General features: G+C 38.8%; 1 protein-coding gene across 2 annotated transcripts in view; it reads right to left on the reverse strand.

Moving 5' to 3' along the window:
* Positions 1-23,686, reverse strand: part of Arid5b (AT-rich interaction domain 5B) — a 178,745-nt gene that overhangs the window by 66,315 nt on the left and 88,744 nt on the right. For both annotated transcript variants that reach the window (XM_046419660.2, XM_046419664.2), the window contains one exon: positions 23,121-23,351. In XM_046419660.2, coding sequence (XP_046275616.1) covers positions 23,121-23,351 — 231 coding nt within the window. The remainder of the gene's footprint in view (positions 1-23,120; positions 23,352-23,686) is intronic.

Genomic DNA, 23,686 nt, shown 5'->3' on the forward strand with positions numbered 1-23,686 from the left:
GAAACCTACCCTCCCTACCTTTAAAACATTGCTTCTACAAATAATGTTCTATGAATACAAATTATACTTAACCTATAAGACTTTCACTTACAGCAATTTCCAGTAAGGTATTTATATGTAGTAATCAAGTGGATGTCTCTTCTTAGATAATTGTCTATTCCTAAGTATCTTGGTACAGGGTCATTTTCAATATTTTGAAAGTTCTTTCCAAACAATCTTAGAACAGGGAAAGAATATCAATACAGAAGATAATTTGTATCCAGTGGGAATGTAGGCATTGTCCACCCATGAAAACTTTTCTGGATTTTCTTCAACTAAATAGTTTGGTAGTTTTTATACTTTTTAATAAGAACAATGGGAAGTTAATCTCCCTCCTGAAAGAAAAAAGAATCAGAAAACATAATTTTGTCAAATCTTCTTCAAAGGAATTTCTCTCTTAGCTTCTTATCTGTTCAAAGCTGCTTAAGATATGGTAGTCAATATCAATCAGGAAACATTTGACCCAAAGAGATAAAAGTCCGGAGGTATGAGCGTTTGATGAATGCTTTGCCCTTATCAGCTTGTAATTGCTATTATAAACTCAACAGAAAGGTTCCCTTCCACTCTTTCTGAAATAAACTCCAAGGAAAAAGGAGTAGGACTGTTAGCATTAAACTTGTGGCACTGAGCATGTGCCATAGCCACTGGGTGCCACAAAGCCACAGGTGTTGCTTTAGTCAAAAATGGAGACTTTCTCATATATACGTATCTATGTACATATTTACTTGCTTACTAGTCGCGTCCCTAGATTCTAGAATTCATGAAAGCAGGGCATTTATCTCTGATCATTGGGGCCTAATATAGTGCCTGGCATATTATTAGTTCTTCTTAAATACATGTTGCATTGATGAATAATGACCTGGGCAGAAAGAAGAATAGAGGAATGGATAAATGAAGAAGATACTCTGTACAAGGATATTATCATCCCCATTTTAGAGCTAAGGCAATAAAGACTTATGCAGTCAGAGTTGGTGCTTAAATTGGTGTCTTCCATGTCTTTGTGCAGATGTTGCTGAAGATGCTAAGGAGCCTCTTATCATTCAAAAGGGTAGAAGCAGGAGAAGGGACACTACCAGTTTAATCTGTGTGACCCTGATCATTAACTCCTACTTCTATTATTTCAAAACTACTCCATTGGGGACACAGTGCAAAACATTTCCCATACATAATCTCAACCAATCCTTACAATTACCATTGGTAACGAGGTTTTAGTATTCTTGTACATAAAGTGAGAAGACTCAAAAAAGTTAACTAACTTCTACAGTAACAGCAATGGAATGAGCAAGAAAGGGGACCAAGCATTAGGAAAACATACGATAAATTAAATACCTACTATCTCGTTCTAAAGGTGAGAAGACAACAACCATGGTAAAATGATGGCTTCATTTCTAAGGGCCACAGGAAGGCCCTAGCTCAGCATCCCATCCCTAGAACAAGGAGAGTGGCAGGGTTCAAACAAGGGCTGGTGTATTCTAGACTCTTCCATTGATACATTTTATTTGATGAGTTCCAACAACAGTTTTGCATCTGTGCTAATGGGCTCTTCTTATTTCCCTCTGGCCACTCAAAGGACTCTTGGAGGAACAAGGAGGATTTCATTTGCCAGCTAAATGCTGCTGTGGTGATTTGAAAGGGAAGTGGAGCATTCGGGTGAAAAATTACCCATAAGGCCCTCATAATCTCCAACCAAAGGTTTCACCTCAGCAGATTAGTGGCTTTGTGTTCTGCAGACCGTTTCACCCACAGCTCCATTAATCCCAGCAGCCTCTACACATCAACGGCACTGACAGCCCTCCCTGAGAGGTTCAGTGACCCCTCAAGTCTCATTGGGTTCAAAGCTACTGACAAAAAAGTGTGCCAAACAGTGTGGACACACCTCCGCTTCTATATCATCCTCAAAGTTAAAGATCCTCCAGGAACAACAGAATTATCTTTATTCATCTGCCTATAATCTTCATCACACAGCTAGCTCCTTAGTCTTCTAGTCAAAGTTTGTTTTTTGAATCATTTCAAATAGATTTACTTAAATCTCCCAAACAGGCTTCATTCTCTGATGTTTAGGGCATAGCTGAATAGTCACAATTCATTAAAATCTGTGATTTGACTGGAATATGAGAAATAGCTTTCTTAATTTTTTCCCGAAAAGTATCATTCTTATTAATTTTATAAGTAAGGCCGTCCTTTACTGAATTAATATCCCACGTCACTACTTGTCTTCCTATTCAAGGCTACGGCTATCTAGCCTTCATTTTCTTTCTGTATCTGACCCAGTAGTAAGTTGTTTCTGATTTAACAACCTGCTCTAAATCCCTAGTCTGTTCCCCTTTACAAATCTACCTTAAACTCAACAATACTTTCAGCTTTGCGGTACTCTATTCCTCTGGTATAAGAATGTGACTTAAAGTGTGGCAATGACCTGCCATATGTGAATAAACATGCCATCTGTCAAGTTGGTGTTAGGAGACTGGAAAGGGCTCCATGTCATATTTAAATGCATGCATAGAACTCTGAAAGCAATGCTACTTCTTTCAGGGTTGGTCAATTATGTATTAAGAATGACAGCTGAAGGAAGCAATATAGGGAAAAGCTCCCTAACCTAAATTCAAGGAGCAAACCTGTGGAAAGTCTGCATTGAAGGTTCTATTCAACATTTGGTTACTTTCCAAACATTTCACTATCCTCTAAAAAGCATGTCCAAAAAGAAGGATTACTTTAGTGAACAGGTACAAACTGTCCATAGCAAGGGGTATGAGGCAGTTTTCTCTGACTAATCTCGTCCACTAGGTGGTTCTGCCATGTCTGGTAGGTGCTGGGCAAGGGGCAGGAGACTTGCCCCAGAGTGTGGAAAGTCTAGGCAGGGGTCCAGAGCAAAAGTCACAATTGAGTGATCAAGGAACTCTGATGCAAAATTAAAGGGGTGAGGTTTTCAAAGAATACCATGGCCCTAGTGAGTTTACATAGAACCGGACTGCCCCTAACACGAAACCCATGTGTCCCTTAGAGAGCCCCATCTATAGCAAGAGTTTTAGCATTTCATCAAAGCAGTGTCTAAAAGAACTTAGAGTTCATTTAGTACAGACTGCTGGGTTACAGGCAAATTCAATTGTATAAACTCTGTCCATATTGCAAAGAACAAATTGTATTACAGTGTGTGTGTGTTGTGGGGTGGTGGTGGGGTGACTCTGGGGCTTAAAGCTACTAAAATGGCTACAAAACGTAAAATTTAGAAGAATCCAAAAGAGCTATGTGATGTCAGGTCTAATTTCTTCTTCCCTTACCCAAAAGAACATTTGCAAATCATTAATAACTCTCCTTCTCTGATTCCTCTATGTGTTGTGTCATCTCTTGCTGTGTTTGTGCTGATGGTGCCAGTTCCTTAAAGGCCGAGCTATAAAATATATGGACTAGTTGTTGAACAGAACCAGGGAGCTATTAACACTGCAGTGGTGTGGCCCTTCTGGTCACACTCGATTATATCTATGCAATCGGGTTTGTACAACTCCAACTAATGCCTTGAAATGCTGAAATAAATTAACTCCTTTATTTAGACATAAACATCACAGCACCCAGAAGGGGCCAGAATGGACTCTTCTGGCTCAGACATTCGTTCCAGGGCAAAGAGAGATACTTTTCAGTAAATATCATCACAAACCATAATCTGGATTCTCTAATTTCAGAAACCCATTCCTCTGACACAGTAATATTTATAGAAAATGAAATTCGGGCTTTCAATTATGCCAACTTTCTCTTTCATATTCAAATGCTACATATATTCCAGAACATGTTTATAGAATTTTCCCATATTTCTAAATAAATACACCAAAGAAGTTCTGAAATATACACATTTTAAAGATGCCTTTGCGCGCACCAAGTTATTCCCAGATGTTTTACATTCCAAATTTCTCAATAAATGAATAACATGCTAGGAAAGCAAACACGAGCTGACAGTATTTAGTCTAAGTTTTTTAAATGGTATAACATGTGCTGCTAAAAACAATGTTCAATAACTGCATTTCACTATCAGCCGTTATTAAAGAATCCAGAACGCGCGTCTATGGGATTTGGCACAGAGCTCTAGATAAATGTGGTCCTTAGGATGATTGCTTTGTGTTCTTTACGACCAGGCTGTAGCAGCAACTCTTGCCTTCCATCTTCTGATACATATATATCTCCATGTGACAAACCCATGATCCCCCGTGCACTGCCACAAGCGCTCATTAACAAGCATCGCAGTCCCGCAGTCAGTTCTGTGAGCTTTGAACCAGTTCCAGAAGGAGGGCTACAGCAAATGGCAACTTGGCCTTTTCACTTCTTCTATTTTTTACACTTAAAAAAAATGTAGAAAACTCCCAATAACTGCTCCTTTCACACCTTTTATCTCCTTTATAAATTCATAATATTCACTCATTAAATCTCAAACTTTGCTGTGTTCTTATGTAATGCTTAATTCTCTTCTTCTCTGGTGTTGGCTTGTGAAATGTCTTTAATTAAAAAAGCTAAAAGCACTCTAAATCTGGATGGCAGACTCATTTCCAGGGCATTCAGGCATGTTGTCTAATTTTAAAACTCTGACAGGATACATGTAAATTTATGCAAGTTTCATAAAAGTCACAATTTCCTCCTTGAATTCAAGCTAAAGAAAATGCCCCTGAGCTCTTTTCAGAGCTGTTTGTTTTACTGGAGAGCTCGCTGTGCCCATTGTGTCCAAGGTGATTATTCTGAAGAATATCTCATGTCAGTGTCCCATCAATCCACTAAGAAGGAAGGAGTTAAATTTCCCGATTATTGATCAAACAGACTCTTTGATCCCTATTATACGGCTTCTAAACACAGATGGGAGAGGGCAGGGGGAAATATTATCATGCAAATTATTTTGGTTGACAGTAATTAAGAAATTATAGGTTAAGAAAATCAGTAATTGTTCACATGAGTCATTAATGTGTTTTCATTCTTTGTAAAACTTTCTGGCACGCCCTTCCTTTCTTGCTTTAAATAAGCAAGGACTGGAAAATATGCATAGTATTTGGAACCCAGGGGAGTGACATATTAATTCAAAGTTTGCTTGGAAGGGTAGCTTTGTGGAAACTCAAACATGTTCCCATCCTTTTTGCTTCTGCCACCCTTCGCCCAAGACTTCTCTCCAGAAAGTTGGGGTAGCCTCTGAATAGATGAGGTAGGGTCTTCTGCAGGCTGGAACTGTCCTCCCTTCAGAGGGTCATAACTAGAGGACCCGCTATTTAGGAAATCTATAAGAAAAGCCACAGAATGGGGGAATCAGAACAGCCGGGCTGTGGGCAATTAACCAGTCAATGCTAATTCTGTGGCTCCCTAGAAGCAAATCTTCACTCTGAATTAAACCTTTGCCAAAGTTTGTTTTGGAAAGGTCTTAAATCCACAGGAAAGAGACTAAAAGTGTGTGACGGAAGACGGAGACAGGCTCCCAAACAGCTGGGACACCTTAGAATGAACTCAGGTTAGCTTACAAATCGTCAATCCCTAAAAGAGCACAAACTAAAATTACATTTGTTTTTATTGAAAGACAGCCTCAAGTGCTGACATGTAGTGTGTGACATGTGATACATAATAATACTCTTAAACCAGTTCTGACATAATATCTCCGGCAGCCTAATAACCACAAATGATTGCTTTAGTTAAGAACTAGCCAGAAGCAAAATAGATCCATGTAAAAGTAGCTTGAACCATAAATACCTCAACAATATTTTATGTCACTTTGTAAAAGTTAAAGGAGTCCTATAATAATTAACAACAAAAACGCCATGTTCTTTACTATTGTATGGTGGTTGTGAAAGGTTATTTCATAGTCCCGGGGCTGCCAGTGCTGTAAATTATGCAGGCACCAAGAAACATTAAGGAGAAATAATAGCAATTTAAACGAAGGCTGACGTAATTCATGATAAACAGTCATTGGAAAATATTACAATGTTGTCTTTTTCGAGTGGGTTTAATCAGAAGAATGTGACCATATTCTAACATAAACCACTTCTCTTTTCCATTGTGCTCACACTTGGAATGTTGGCACTCACCCTAGCTGCAAGGTTCTTATTCACAATAATTGCTGAATCCAGAGCTCCAACACCTCCAGGGACCCTAACAATGTAAATTTGGTATTCTGATTGATGGAAGGAGCTTCCAAGACAAAGCTCCAAAGCTCTGAGCTGCATGGTGGTCCAAAAGGGGGACCGAAATTTGAGACTCCTGTAGCCAGGATGCCTTAAAGAATACATATCAAAAAGATGGCTCAGTAACATAAACATTCAAGAGTTACTTTATTGTCACGTCTAAGAGAATCTAGAGATGGGGTATAAATCAAGCAGCTGTCCTGATGAAAGCAAACCTTTGTCACAGATTGTTCTGGGTGAACTGTAAATATAGCAATGCATTAAGAACCCCATATGACGAGGAAGAACAAACCTGCCGACTCTCATTAATGCGTAATATCACCAGGTCAGGATCATAACATAGGATCACATGATATGGTGGTCAAGCAGATGTTTATATCTGAATGCACATAAAAATGGTTACCTTCTGTGCTTAACTGCTGATTGGGGGAAGATGTGTATGTGGGGGAGTTCAGAAACACATCTCATGCCAACATGGAAACCGGGCAATATTTACTTCTCCGGCATCTACCCAGTCTTTGGGAATGTAAAGAGAATAAATGATATTGCTATTATAATGGCAAAGCTTTCTGATGCGGAGTTCATTTAAAACTCTTTAAGCCAGCTATTGATTATCTGTGCTGACGAAGGAAGGCCAGGAGAAAAGAAACACACACAAAAAAAAATCCGATAGCTTATTTTTCCCACTGGTTTCTATTTCATTCATGATCCATTCTTTCCAAGGGCCATTAAGAGCAGCAGAAGTGATTTCATTTTTTCTTTCTCTCCTTTTCTCTGCCAACCTTCGAGTGGAGGTGCTAATGAGCTGGAATAAACTCAAATGAAGGGAGAAGAGGCCTGCCCAGCAAGTCAGGGACTTGAATAATCTACATAGTGGGGCCTCTGTATCTGATAATCAAAAATTAATTGCCATCTTCCAAAGATCACTTAAAATATCCATTAAATAGCAAAACAACCTATTTTTGACACTGGATCCTTTCTTCCAACTGAATCTATTTAAATCATTTCAGAGGTCAAATATCTGGCCACTCCTTTAAAAATATTCTTTCAAAATAAGACAAATGATTTTCTCTGGCATTTATACTAATAAAAATGTAATTTATCTCCTCTTACCACACAAAACTTACTTTCTCTAAATAGCCCACTGCGAACAGTATCAGTGAATTTTGCTCAGTGTACAAATATTTTACGTATTACAATGAGTCGCAGAACACAAAACTTGCAAATATTTATTTTTAGACATATGGGAAAAAAAGCAATTAGAGCTAAAAATGTGAAGAATGAAGAGCTCACTTAGAAGCAATTACATTGGACATGCAAACTGTTCTGCCATCAAACTTTTATTCAGATGCTGTAGAGCATATTAAGAAATATCACTTGCACACACAAAATAAAATATTATTTCACAACTGAAAATATCCAATCACTATAAACAACATCTGGGGGTCATTAATAACTTACTCTGCAGCTGAATTAGGCAAGTAATATGTGGCCTGACTCAGAACTCCTAAATGTCTATTTTTGAAGAAGAAAAAAGAATGAGAGAACAAAACAAACTGTCACTCCATGACTTATTTTTGCAAATATGGATGCTCTCTGGGCAGTTTATGAGCATTTGGAAAATATGTGTACACAAAATGGACAATTTGTATACACTTAGGAGGCACATACTGTTTATGCATTAATCATGACTTCCCCCTTACCGTAGTGTCCTGTTTTTGTTTTCAGGAAGTTTAAAATTATAATATTGAGTTCACTCTTTCTGCTCAGAGACTTGTATATAATTAGCATATTTTTCAGACTGGTGAGAATCTGACCATAAGCAACATCTGAGAAGCTTCCCATTCCAAACTACTACAAAGCCTTTTGTATGCAGTCTTATAATGCATTTTAAGAACAGGCAGAGAGTTCAAATATTCCAGCCCTAAGATAAAAGAACTAACAATTTTACTGCCACACAACCCACTGTATTGAAACACCCTAAATATTTATACTAACAGGAGTTGAAAATAGTATCAGAAGACAATGCCAAAATATTTCTTCCACACATTATTAGCAACAGGCTTTGGGAAGACAGATGCCAAAAAGCTAGCACTTTTCTAATTTATTGGGTCCCATCACGTGACCTGTTGTTATAGGTTTCATGGTGAGTCAACAGATCGGTGGCCCAGCTGGATAAAACTGTCTTTAAGACAATCTGTATTTTACAGTTTTTTTTAATGTCTCTAAACCATCACCCTGAAAAAAATTTTCAATTGTAAGACACGCCCCCAACACACACATTTCAGTGTCTCTAGAATCCCATGGTCTTCCAATTCATGGCTCTTTGTAAATCTAAATTACAGTGCTTTCCATTTGTCTTAGAAATGATGCTTTAGATTTGATGAGCTATAGTGACTAGTTGGTCTATATGAGGGTCAAGAAATAACATTTTAACTTATTATTTTTGATGGTGTTGGGGATTAAGCCCAGGGCCTCAATGTGTAGGGCAAGTGCTCTAGCGATGAACCACATCCTCAGCCTAAGGAAAAAAAAATTAAATATCAGAGAGTAAGTATTTTCATCTCTGTGGACCACATTCATGTCTACCATCATAGCACAAAAGCAGCCACAGATAAGACATGAGCCCACAAGTGGGCAGTGTTCCAGTAAATCTCCATAGCAGACAGTAGGCTGCATGTGGCCTGTAGTTTGCCCTGCATAAGCCAGATGGCAAACAGCGAACAGACCCAGCAATGCACAGTGACTGAATCTCAGTCCTGCCATTGAACCCGTTAAAGGCAGAAACCTGTTCCATCTTCGCAGCTTTCTCGCACTTCACAACCTACCCACAGCAGGTGCTCCATGAGGTGAGGTGAATGATCACTTTTACACTCACACTGTTCAGGGTTGGAGAAGCAAAGCCTATCCATGTGAATTTGAAGAATGTATTTGGCTTCCCCTGCAGAAGCTTTGCTTTATATTTTGAGTACAAATTACGTTCTTGTAATCATTATTTAAATGAATAAGTATAGTTAACTGGCTACTAAAAAGAGCAGCACAGCACAATCTCTAAGAGCATTATTTGGAGGTTTACAGGTCAGAGCTTAAACTCCAGGTTCCCCCACTTAATGAGTCATGTTGGGTGACTTTCTCCAACAGCTCTGAGCTTTGATTTTCTCACCTGTAAAGCAGGGATAATGACATCTCCCTCAAACTATGATTGGAAGGATCAATGGGGATAATGTATATAGTAGGTGTTCAATAAATGTTAGATGAAGTTGGCTTTTTGAAGCCTTTCACCAAAGTGATTAATCATATTAAATATGTACAATTCAAAACAGATTTCACTTAGAGATGAAAACTGTCTTTATGCACCTAAGATAGCATCGAGAGCGCATGGTAAATGCTCAGTAAAAGCATTTTATTATTGTCATTATTGTTATATTTTAATTAACCAAAATCCTCAGGAAATGAGCCATCCTAGTTAATGAAGTATGAAGTGCATGGTCAATTGTTAGAAATGCATTTTTGTGTTTCATTGATAGCCTGCAAGTGTGTGAGAACAGAAAAGGATATTAAAGATCACCCGGTCCAGGGGTTCTTAACCTAAGGTCTCATATACTCTATAACTCCTGAAAAATATATGCAGAATACTCTATATTTGCTTGATATGCTAATTTTGCTAACAACATTGTTCAAAGGCATTTTTATAATAATTGCATTTGCATACACAGTTTTATGAGTAGATTCCCAGTTTTCATCAGTTTCTCAAAGGAACCAAAGATCTCAAAATGCTCAAAAATGTGGTCCAATGTTTCATATTGCATATAAAACACAGAAATTCAGAAAGATTAACTGAGTGCTAAAGCTTCTTCTTTGGTATGAGGGTCATATTCAGAACCCAGTTCTCCTGATATCCAGACAAGTGTCCTTTCTAATACATTGTACCTTTTCCTAATTTTTTGATAACTAATACTATTGAGTATATCCCTCCAAAATCATGGCTATGCACTTTTATTTTGCAAAGTCTTTTACCTGAGCCTGTAATTACCCAAGGAACAGACTCTTAACTTTCTGTGGCTACTTCTTACCACACTAACTGATGTCCACCTCCATTGCAGCTCAATAGTTCATCTGTATACTTGAGCAGAAGCCAATAACGAATGAGGGCTGGTGGTAGTACTTACCTTGTTAACTTCCACTCTTCATTACCCTTGCAATGGACGTCAACTCTAGGTGTTCCTACAACACTCTCAATCTTACATGCACATAGAGTGGGATTAAAATATTGGTAACAAGGGAATGTAAATTTGTACAGACATTATGGGAAATAGTATGCAGTTTCCTAGAGAAATTATAAATAGAACTACCCTATGATCCAGCAATCCCACTACAAGGTATAAAACAAAAGGTGTTGAAATCAGTACATTGAAGAGATACTGATACTCCCAGGTTCATTCCTGCATTATTTATAAGATCCAAGATAGGGAAGCAACCTGTGTCCATCAACTGAGGAATGGATAAAGCATTGGTGGTGGTTTATACACCACATACTATTCAGCTTTAAAAAAAGAAAGAAATCCTGTCATTTGCAACAATAATGGATGAACCTGAAGGATACTGTGTTAAGTGAAATAAACTTGATGCAGAAAGACAAGTACCACTTTATATCCCTTACAGGTGGAATCTGAAAAAAAATTGTAATTTATAGAAATAGAAAGTAGAATAATGGTTACCAAGGATGAATACAGGAAGCAGTTGAGAGAGGTAGGTCAAAGTGTACAAAATTTCAGTCAGAAGGAATAAATTCCAAGAGATCTACTATACCCATGGTATAGTTTACAGACTATAGTTTATAATGGTATAGTTTATAGACTATAGTTTACAATGTATTATCATTTTGAAAATTACCAAGAGAGCAGATTTTATGTTATTACTGTGAAAAAATATGTCTGTGAAACAATGCATGTTAGTTTCAATTAGTTTATTCCACAATGTCCATGTATTTCCAAACAATGTGTGTGTGTGTGTGTATACACACACAATACTTACTTGTCTATTAAAATATTGGTAATGAAACACTACATGTTCAAACTCTAGAAGAATCCAATCTGCAGTGATATCTTTCAGATACTGACGCAAATAGGATAATCTCTGCTTAGTGGCAAGCTTATTTTCTTGCCAAAGCCCAGTCTTCACCCCAAAAAATCTATTTTCCTATTGGGCTTCAGAGGCATGGAGATCACAGATGTTCATTCTGAGTGCAGGTTCTCACTGTCCTCAACCATAGCTGTAGAAGGTTCAGTAGATACCTAAATCCATAGCAAGCTCTGATTATCTGATACCTCTGCTATTGCTTAGAAGAAAAAATAACTGGCAAAAAGAGATTCCTAGAATCTCTCCTAATTAAATCATTAAAGTGCTGATGCTTTTAATGTATACAGATGTTCATAACAATGTTGACTAGTCATTATTTACAATAGCAACAAAACAAAACCATGAAGGTAAAGTTCTAACCTTCTAATAGAAAGGGATTATGTAAATTTTGATAAGGTCATTTTACACAATATTAGGCAACCGATGAAATGGTGTTCATAAAATGCTTATAATAATATGGGGAAGTGTATCTTTTATAGTAACTAATAATTTAAGGTATAAAATGGCATACAAAAATGCTCTCAAGTAAATAAAAATGCCTTAGAAAAAGACTGGATAGAAATAGATAACAATGATGAGATTACTGCTCATACTTAGTGAGGCAATATCAGAGTAGATAAGCATACCACCTTTGAAGCCAGACAGACCTGAACTAGGATCCAGTTTGACTACTTACCCCTGGTATGACTTTGGGCCTATTTAACCTTCCTCTGTGAAATGATGGTTAATGTGAGCTTCCTGATAGTGACACTGTAAGGATTAAACAAGCAAATGTATGCAAAGAGCTTAGCATGAGGCATGACACATGGTACATGCTCACAGAAGACTGGCAATTATTATTGTTATTCTACTTAGACTTTCCATAATGGAAATATTTTCATAATGAGAAAAATATTTTGAAAAATATTTTTGAGCTATTTTTTACTGTGCATTTTTTTTCTCCTCCTCAGAACATTTACCAAGGGGATGGGGGCCGTATTTGGTTCATGGAAGATTCTGGTTAAATGGGGTTTGCAGGTGAGCGGCCATCTCTTTCATCACTGGCCACATTCAGGGGGATGGCAGTAAAAGGACAAGTGAAGAAGCTGGTACCAGTGTCCCATTGTGGTCTGGGCACAACTGCACTACTTTCTAACCACTGAATCACCTGATCAGCTTTGCAAACTGCCCGATGGGCTCAATGATACTTACACTTCCAGTAACAGAGTTGTATAGAGACAAGACTGAGTGAAAGCCCTGTGCACAGTCTGAGGAGCCTCTTACACCCACAAGACCTTCCTCTCATAAATGATGAATGGCTGGGCTGAGGATGAGGTGAGCAGTTTCCAACCTCTGTGCATCTTCCAGGTCGTCTCCTCAGCTCAGGAAGATGACCCTTCAACTGAGGGACAAGATTTAACTTAATTGTGTGTGTGCGTGTGTGTGTGTGTGTGTGTGTGTGAAAGAGAGGGGAGAGAGAGAGAGAGAGAGAGAGAGAGAGAGAGAGATACCCTTGGTAACACATTTAATCTCTAATTTCAAAGACATAATGTTCATGCCTGGGACTGAGTGGAGAAAATGTGAACTGCTAAACCTCATATGTTTTGTGGATGTATCTCAACTAGAATCTTCTACAGAACTCTCCTATGAGACAGAAGGTCTCATCCTTACCTATAAATAACATGGAGTGAGCCAGTGATTCAGAAAGTGTCTTTGGGGGTCTCAGTGCCATCCACCAAGTGGACAAGAAACATTATATCAGCCAAGCCTTTTCTTTCTTAATACTTTTTGATACTATTCCAACATGAATTGACATCTATTATGTTTCTGACCCATAGAGCCCACACTTCAATTAGAACCTGAAAATTCCCTGATGATAACAGATCAGCCACTGTTGCTTGATTTTCAGAGTGAATTCTGATTATATGTGTGGTAGAGGCAGGTAAGGTCAGTGTGGTGACCTCTAGATACAGGTTACCATTAGTCCTAACTTAAGAATACCCCTCAACTCCCTTAGAAAGAACACCCTTCTATGTTGTGCAGATCATAAGGTTTTTAAAGCATCAGAACAAATGAACAAACTTTAACAAAAGACGTTGATCAATTCATGAAGAATGCTCCTGGGGTTTGAAAAGCTATATAAACGCTGAGAAAAACCTGCTCCCTTTGAGGTAGACACTTCCCTTTGAGAATTAAATTCACAATGAACTACAGCTGAAAGATTGAGGTCAAGAAATACTTGACTTATCTAAGAAAGGACATAAAGTGATGGAGGTTTGAAGCCCTCTGGAATCTAGCAAAGTTTTTATACCATTTCAACAAACATATATTATCACTAACATGGGTGAATCATGATACCTTCTCAAGGAGCTAGAAATAAGTGAAGAAAAGTTCAAGTGAAGCCGTTAATTTTAATACAAGGCAGAAGGTGAAAATATAAAACAAAACAAAACAGAACCCCTCAACTTGGAAAAGTACTGAGTAACAGAAAGGAGACAGAGCAAAATGTTGAAGATGATCATTCTAAACCCATTTCTCAACTAGAATCTTCCCATTAAGCAACAAAGAAACCAAGGAAGCCCCTCACTCTTTACTTCCCACTTCAATGATGGTGCATCCCTTTTTTCTTTCTTAACAGCCCAAGGGAAAGATCCAATTTAATGAAAGACAAGTTGATTTTTTTTTTCTTCCAAGAGGTTTCCCCTGGGTCCCAACCATAATGGGGTCTATGAGAGAAGGACCCAGGAGCACATGCTCTCTCAGGGGAATTTAACATCTTCTAAGAAGGAAACGAGTTTTGCTTTGTGGAGGCTGCTTGTCATCTGTACTTCAAGCTAAAAATGACAGAGAAAACAACCTCTTATTTTGAGCTTCAAAGTCTAGAAAAGTTTCCACCTCCTCACCTGAAACAACTTCCTCTTCTTGAGTCCTTCAATGTCCACCTGGAGATCCACTTCCTCTAAGAGGGTTCCCTTGACACTGGGGCCATCTTTCATGCACCTTTTAACTTCAATGTGCCTTCCTCTTCAGTGGACCCTCCCTTGGAAGGGCAATTATATGATAAAGCTGGTTTTCCTTGACAAAACTTTGAGAGATGCTATCTCCTTTCAACTTCAGCTTTAATGGACTCAGCTCCATGCTCTTCTCATTTTGTGGGGTGAGCATACCTGAGTGTGTGTGGGGGGGATGTGGAGGCAGGGGTAGGGCAGTCAACAAAGCTATTTCACCAGCATGCTAGGTCTGTCTGTGATCCAGTGAAAACTGCCTTAACCTAAGGTCACCAATGGGTAAAATGCAGGACCGTTAAGAGTACGACAAAAAATATTCATTGTGGACCACTGTTCCTTGTCTTATCTCAGACAATTCAATATTTAAGTGTTTCAAAAACAGAGACAAGGATCCCAACAATGCCTGGAGTTCTGTCTGAAATGGTCGGTCGGTGCTCAAAAAAATGAATGCACTAGATCTTTTCTGCCCAAATCCAGTGTGTTCTTTAGTTCTCCAAGATGGCCTCTAGAGAGTCATAAAGGACACTGAGAGAAGGGATTGTTAGGGAGAGAATTCCTAGGCAACTTCCAAAGGGAGAATGAACCCCAGATGATGGAATCAAGGCCCGTGCCAGCCGGCAATGAGAAGACTTCCTGATCAGGCAGCAGAGCCGGCTCTTGTGCCAAGAGCTTGGCTACTCTGCCTCCTTTGAAAACCCATTACCAAATCATGGCAAGTGAAATTTAATTTTAAAAAGGGAAATGATTTATGTGCTACAGGAATAAAGAAGTGACAGAAGCAGGAAAGCTTGCATACATTTCATTTTTTGAAATTAGGCCTATAATTTTTTCATTAAAGAAGGATGCCAAGTTGGGAAAGCCAATGTGTTCTAAGCAGAAAATTATAGAGAGGTGTATAATGAAAGTCCTGTCAGCATTGAAGCCCCATGTCTTACAGAGTCCATGAGAACACAGGCTGTTTACTATCTGCCCCCTTCAACTTCTCACTAGTTCCTGGTCTTAAAGAGCCGGTTCCCCATGTCTGTTTCTTTGATGAGAGGGGAGCACAGGAGATCTGAGCAGGGATGGGATTACTCTGGCTGGGGGGTGGTGGTGGGGGGCTGAAAAGAGATCCAGGACAGAGGGCCGGAGCAGAATGAGTGGGATAACAAAGATGAGACAGAGTTTCCATCATGCCAGCATCAAGGTCTCCTGATTCCAACCTGGTGGTTTTCACATAATAATCTTTAGAATTATTTCTTTCCCACATAAACCAATCTGTCCATTTAATTGCTATAGAACCTACTAAGCTATGCATTATCTTGGAAAGCTGATCAGTTACCAGTTTCTAGTTAGCCTGATATCCGGCAGCCCAATTGCTCTTTCTGAGCAGGTATGAGCTACAGGCCTTCTGGGGAAGGGAAATGGGGGTTGAAATCATGGATGATAAGGTAAGCTTCCTTGATTAACTCCCCAATTTGACAACTTGCTAGCTGTGTCACATTACTGAGTTGCAATGTCTTTATCCATAACACAGGAGACAGCAATGATCCTGAGCCACGGTACAAATGTATCCACTTGTTCACTTAACCAGTATTTATTACACATCTATTATGTGCCAAGTACAGTTCTGGTCCCAGGGCACATGATTGTGAACAAGACAGAAAAGTCACCGCTCACATTACCAAGAGTTTACAATGTAGAATGTGGGCAGACAGACTATAAACATATAAACAATTATGGGAGTTAATTTCAGATAATGATGAGTTAAAGGAAGATAATAACACACTGAGTGAAGGGATAGGGCTGGACTTGTGGAGGAGGGATGGTCAAAAATTTCTCTGGGGAGATGTTGGGTTGAGGCCTGAATAATGAGAAAGAGTTGGATCCATGGTATCTGGGGAAACACAGTCCATGCTGAGGGATAAACAAACAAGTATGTCTGGGCTGAACAGATGCATTATAAGTTTTAGTATCAACAAACCTGTCTTCTTCAGTGGTCAATGTAGGTATGAAACAACTTTTTAGGTGTGATTTTTTGATGAACCACTATGGGCCCATATGTGGTCCATGTTGTATTGGGTGAGGTCAGAGGTACAGGAAGATGCAGTCAACAATGAGACTTCCACAGTACATACAAGGTACCATCTCAGCGCTTTTACCCTTTTCATCTTCACAACAATCTTGTGAGGTCTACTCCTTTGGTGTGTGGTCCACGGTGATCTTACACGTTGTCACTCTCCTTTCTAGATACTATCATGTAACTGCTTTAACAGAGAGGAAATTTCTGTCTTGTTCACATCTGTTGTACACAAGGACCAGAATACCACTTGGCAAAAAATAACAGGTGCCAAATAAGATACTGATTAGATCAACAAATGAATAAATAAATGAATGAAGGTGTACAGTGTATCAGCCACTGTACTAGGCTTTAAGCCTCCCAGTCAACCTCACCTACAGGCCAAGGAACTTGAATTAGTCTAATTCCCTTGACAAGATAGAATGAAGGGGATTAGAGAGCATTATCATTTATCAAGAGAATTTTAAACATTGAGCAAATATAGACTTATTCTGAACCTCATTCTGATATTCCTGACCCTACACTAGCACATTTGCCTGTGATTTTTCAATGACCTGGTTCTTTCCTATACAGTATATATATTTTTAAATTGACAAAAATGTCTGTTTCACCCTAGAGAGGAATATGTTGATCTTGCTAATATACTAGGATATAACTTTCTTGCTTTTATAAATGAAATGCTAAGTAGAATATTGGCCAACAGACACAAATCCTTTCTTCTGGGATGAATAAGAGTTTATTGTACCTGTGAGTCCAAACAGTGTTTAATAACCCATCCAGTCCACGAAGCTACAAAAGGAGTCCAGAGCTATTTTTAAATCTCCTTTCAAGTTCCCAAAATAGAAAAGAAATCTACTAATCTTACCCATTCCATATATCCTGACTGTAAATTAATTTACGGTTGCAACATAAAATTCTTTTCATTAATCTCCAAGATAGGTGATCTCCCCCTTTCAACGCCTCTGTCCAAGGAGGTCTGCTCTCAAGCTTTCCTTGAGTCTTACTGTCTTGGAAGCTGAGTCCGTATGTTAATTATGTTAATCATGATCTGATCCCTGGAGCACAATCTGACACACCTCTATCAGCAGATTTATTTGGATTTGACTCACTATGTTGTTTGACCACCTCAACCTTCTCTTTGTCCCTACTTTGTCAGCAGAGGCAACAAGAAGCACAGAGGGTGACTTGCATCCATGTTTCTCTAGTGATAAAACCTCTAAAAACATCTAGGACAGAGCAGTGAGATCTCTGAAGGTTAAGGTCTTCTGCATCTACAGCGGTGTACAAGAAGCACACTCCTTTCCCACTGGCTTTCAATTACAGAAAAATGTCTGCTGTGTTATCATTTGGGAGATCGGTGGGCACCACAGGCAGGCAATGAAAGCCTGAATATGGACAGGGGCCAGGAACAAAGCCATTTGATCATCGAAATCCACTGTGACCATGAAACCTACTTTGGCAAGGAAAAAAAAATGTTTACTCACTTACAAATTCCCAGGATCCTTAACAAAACAACTGTATTTCCTCTCATTTCCAGCAAAACATGTGATGTTTAGAAGGAAGAGGCAGAGTCCAGCTCATCCTTTATGCTTCAAAATAATTTTATATGTCCTGAGTTTTCTTTCATAAAATTTCAGGGTTTTGTCCCCTCATCTGTTTTGCTTTCTAACCTTTGCTTTTTCTTCTTTTGTCTAAAATATCATTATTTCAACCAATAGGAAAAACAGCAAGGGAAAGTTCAATGCAGAGTCAGAAAACCTTTGAAACATACTATAAAAAGTACAAAACTTTTCTTTTCCCATTAAGATTCTAGTAAGACCCCAGGAGCCTCAGGGGATTGGGCTCCTTTATTATTCAAAGAACAAGATCATTTCTGATGAATACAAGTTGTCTAAGACCTAAGACTCGAATAGAAACAGTAGAGAAGTTTCATTTATACAAAGATTTTTTTTTTTTTAATTACATGAACACAGACTTATTCTGAGCTCAGCAAGTTGACTGTGATTACCTGATTTTACACAGGAGGCAAGGTAGGGACTTCATGTCACCTGCCCAGACACAGAAAGAATCAGATGTTTGAGCCCTGATTTAAACCTGGGCCATTTGCCCATGAGCTTAGAACTCTTTTCTCTAACCTGCTGTCCTCTGCCCTGACCCCACAGCAACATACAGGTCTTAATAATGATATAGCCAACTTCTCCCTGAAGATCAGAGCTCATGGTATCTACACATGGGTCCAACACCTAACAAGGATTCATCTCTTTTCTTTCCAGGCAAGAGACCACAGCCATCTTATGACCCCCACCCAGTTCCCTGGTCCATAAGCATACACAAACACTCCCTGATGTCAAAGAACTTAGAAGCACAACTTTGACTTCTTAACGTTTCTTTGCAATTCAAAACCTAGACCAAAACAGACTATTTCTTTAAGTCAATCATACCTTAAACCATTTAGTCCCATTCACCTCTAAGAACTGACTTCATCTCACTTATGTCTATTGGGTTGCCTCACATCTCCCTGATGGGAGCCAGCATCTTAAACTTATCCATTTATCTACTATACTGCATGTGCCTCTGTTTGGATTTAGCTGTCAACACTTCACACATGTGAAATTAATCTGTGTGATATTAATGTAAACACTGTGCATTACAAAGTGGTGGACATTTTATTGTTCTAACAGCAAAAATAGACAAAATGTTTGCCTGTGTGCGTTGTCTCTATAGTATAGACCATAATACAATATAAATGACAGGATGCATTTTACAAAAGAGGAATCATCACCAAAAAGGAGGTAAAAGGAAAGTAGGGGGCTGGTGGGGAATGCATTATGTCAGGAGATTCTAATAGGACCGAGGGGGCAGAAATTATGCATAGTGTGAAGATTTTCATGAAGAAAAAAATTACCATTCATGTCACTTTCCCCTCATTGTTATTATAATCTCATTTCCTAATTGCATGTGCAATACAATGAGTTTTCATAACGTCTTAATGGGCAGTCCATTGCTTTATTTTTAAAAATAGTCAAGTCTCTCATGCACATTGCCTGTAGAACAGCGTAACTGACAAGATGGAAGAATGCGGACAGGATGTTGAGGCTGAAGCGTTTCAATCACCTACCATTAATATGATTCAATTTATGCTTATGTCATAGGTTTAGACATTGCACAGTGCTGTAAGCAAGGAAGGGACTTGAATAAAATACAGTGAAGAAAGCAGATGGTATGCTATCAAAACCCTTCAAGCCTAAAATAACCTTTCCCAAGTAAGGAGGATAGTTAATTAAAACCAGGATATATTTACTCTTTTCTGAATATCTCAATGTAAATAAAAATCAAAATGACACTACTGTAATGTTGGATTAAATGATGAAATTTCATCTATTCTATTTTTCTTTAATAGTTTCTAATCAAACTTTTCATTAAACAGCTTCATAAAATTCCATGGAGAATTTATTTACAGGGACTCATTGCAGATTTAAAAGCTTTACTTTTATTGTTCAATTAAACTTGTTATTCAGTGGACAACATTAAAGAAGCAGGGAGGAGGTACTGTCTTAGGCAGTTGGGCAAGGGTATCTCTTTTCAGAGATGAATACAGAGAATGCAGGTAAGCCACCTAGAGAACACCCAGAGAAAATGTGGGGATATCTGTATCCAAGAAAAAAAAAAGCTGTTCCAGTTTCAGAGATGCTCTGGGATCTTTCAGGGCTCATATTCATGTGCCCTGGTAAAGAGGGCATCAGGCCACTCTCACAACCCACCCAAAGATCAGGGGCTCAGAACAGAACTAATCTGAGAAAGACCAACATCAGACCCAGGTCAAGGGCAGCTGGTTTCTAACATGGAGAGTCAAGGACATGAATTTTAAGCAATGTACCCTTGCTAGCAGTTTTCTAATAACCTGATTCTTCTCTTTTAAAACCACATCAAATCCTACCTTTTCCATAAGGCCTTCCCTGACCCCCTCACCCTGACTGCCATATACAGCTGCCCCCAACTACTGCCAAATTCCTTCTGCACTTGTTTTCTGTGACACCCGAGAAATACTTAATCATCGATTTTCTCATAACATTAGTTAACCTTTTGGGCACGGTAATCCTGTCTTTTCCAGTTAGATTTTAAATCCTCAAAACAAGCAAGGACCGTGTTTTATTTATTTTTTGGTCAAGCCCCTCCCACTTCCATTCCATAACCCCACTTAATAGAAGAAAGCGAAAAGTATATTAGTTAATAAAATAAACATTATCCAATCATAGGAAAGCAGACACTGTCCTTTTGAGAAGGACTTTGGAGGCATTTTATGGCAATTTATGAATTTCATGTGTCAAAGGTGTAGCTGCTAAATGCTATAAACTCTTTGCCATCAGCCCTACCATTCATCCACCTGGTGATATGGCTAATAAAATTTGATTTTTACAGCCTAGGCATACTGTTACCTAAATTACATCTGACCAATTACTGAAGTCACCAAACGTGTGGTACAGAATATACACTGTGTAGAAAATTCATCTGTGGGCCCCTTGGCACTCTCAGTAATCTGACAGAAGTGTTTCAGTCATCTGGCAGTGTTTAATATTAGGAACATTTGTTTAATGCTAGTCACTAATTAAATTTATGTTCTTCCACCAACTGTTAGTTGGTTGGAGAAACCTAACGCCATGTTTTAACAAACACGTTAGCCCATGCCGATTTCAAATACAACCAGTTGGGAGATTTAAAAGGGTGTTCTCTGGAAATTAAGATTTGTGACGGAAAGGAGGAGGTGGGGGAGACATGTTAGTTAAGGTGTTCAAATTGGGTCAAAACAAGCTTTTTTTGTTGACTTGTTCACACAAACTACTTTCAAAAGTAGAAACTATTTGAAGTACAAGCTTAACTGAAAAAAAATCTAATACTCCAATTATTAAAAGAACCATCTAGAAGCTCTTTAAAGATACCTTTATTCCAAAAGAAAACTTCCCCTTTAAGAGGCTAAAGAAGGTAAAACAGCATTGACATTAGCTATACCAGAAGAAAGTTCAGGAAAACATTCAAAAGTCAGACGCTTGTGTTTGTGAGAACATTTAAAACTAATTTAGGAACTCTTAACAGCCATTGTGATCGCTGTTGAATTGGAACTTCTTTCTATTACCAATTCTAGATGTAACAGCTTTGAAAGGCAATGACTAATAACTCTTAAATTAGCCAAAAAGGTTAAAACATTTTTTTTCATTATATTACATTGTGAAACTCTAATTTTGAATCATCTCAAATGAGAGAAAGCACTCTTACAGTTTCAGTGGGTGCCAGGAATTTAGAGACCACTTGAGTAACAGGTAGGATACAGGGTTTTGGAGCAGGGGATATGGAAGAAAAGTTCACCAATACTGAAAAGGGGAGGTCTGTACATGCTAATCTGATGATTAGATGGATGAAAAGAGGATATTGAAAAAAATGCACATTTATCTCCTTAAATAAGATTTTTTGAATATTAAAAATATGACAATAAATCCTTCTTTAAAGAAAGAAAATAGAACTTGTACAAACACTATTACACTCTCATAGATTGAGTCATCTTATAAGCCAGAGTTGTAAAAGACATCTGAGAAAACAATTTATAAGGGGAAAAAAAAAGTAATGGCCTTTAGACTCCAATGAAGTTAGATCTTTCTGTTCTCTTTTTTTTCTCTTGTCCCTTCCTTCTTGAGTCATCATTCCCATCCCCTCGCCCCCACATCTGCTTTACAAAATCCCTCTAAGCAGGAGCAACAGGGCTGTTGGAGTCACAAAGAATCCATTTTGAAAGGACTCCCCAAACCATGCTGAGGTCTGTAATGGCTAAGCAGGATAACCTGAAATTGAATAATCTGTAAACCAGGATTCTTTGGGGGGAAACATAAACCAACAGCATCAAGGAATGTTCCAGATCAAAGGGATGCTATGCTCTTTCTAGATCAGGGGGTCTCAACTTCTTTTCCACCGAGGGGCCCACGAGGGATTCAGCAGGGCTTCATCATCCCATCTATGGGGGTGATTCCCAGAGAAGGTGGAGGGTGGGGGTAGAGGGTGAGGGTGGAGGTGGTCATGCCTCTGTAAGTATAGGAATTCAGTCTGCAGAGAACCTCTAATGTGATCCAATCTCTTTGACAAACAGATGAGAGAGTGAAAATGTGAGAAAACAACTGTCTGCATCCTCCAGTCTCTACACCATTCAAGACTTCCCAAACTGATGATGTGATGTTTTTTCCCCCAAATCCCTATGCCTACAGAGACTCGTGGACACTGAGCTAGGCAGAGAAGCAGACAAATGTATGTGCACATGCCCATCTTGGGTGGGCACTGTGTATGAAGAAAAAATTGGGGAACATGAAATCTACTGTATATATCCATCCATCCATCCATCTACCTATTCACTTTATAGTACTGAAGTACCTACAATTTGTGCATTTTACAGTACCTTACAAAAGGGAATGATTAACCAAATCTAAAAAGACAGTATTTGAATAGCCAAAGCCTTTTAAGAAAAAGCATGAAAGCTTCCTGTCCTGAAGTCCAATTTCAAGGTCAACCAACCAACTTCACTCTATATTGAACAACAAATATTAAATAATAATCTTTAAACAGTGGTAAACGAAGGCTGCCAAGAAGGGAATGACGCTGTGGGGAATGGGAGGAGTGGGATGGCACACAGGCCTGTTCCCCCTCACCACCCCTCACAAGAACAACTGTTGACACATGTTGAATTTCAGATAGAAAAACAAAAAAACAAAGACTCACCAAATTCATCACATATACTCTCATTTTCTATGAGAGTGGGGTGGTCAAAGGTGTCCCGGCAGTACAGGATCTGAGGGTTCCTGCTGACCACTGCGATGCCACCCAGGGCTAGCGCGAACTGGTCGGTTAGAATGGAAGATGGCTTATCCTGAATGCGCTTCAGCATGGAGCGGTAGCGGCAGTACTGAGGGTAACTGAGAACGATCACATTGGTTTCTTCCTCGTCCTCCCCTAGACAAATGAGAAAACACTTGCATTACCTCCCTTTTTTTTCCCCCAACAACGAAAATAAAACAAAAAACTTTCGTGGCTGTGGCATAACTTCAATAATCACGTCTGGTTTTCTGTAAAGATGTCATCTTCAGCAAGGCTCTCAAACCAGTTCTCCTCATCTAGGGTGACAGTGCCAGAATCTTCTGGCTCCTCCTCATAATTCATCCCTTCACCCCGCACCCCCACCTCAGGCTCCCTATGGAGTGTAACCTCTTGCAAGGAAAAGAGGAGTAGGGTGGCTCTGAGGATGTATTAAACAATGTTGGTGTCACCAGTGAGCAGGAGAACCAAAA

Source organism: Marmota monax, unplaced genomic scaffold (assembly GCF_021218885.2).
Source record: "Marmota monax isolate L192 unplaced genomic scaffold, Marmota_monax_Labrador192_F-V1.1 WCK01_AAM20220418_F8-fsc00019, whole genome shotgun sequence".
Taxonomy (NCBI): Eukaryota; Metazoa; Chordata; class Mammalia; order Rodentia; family Sciuridae; genus Marmota; species Marmota monax.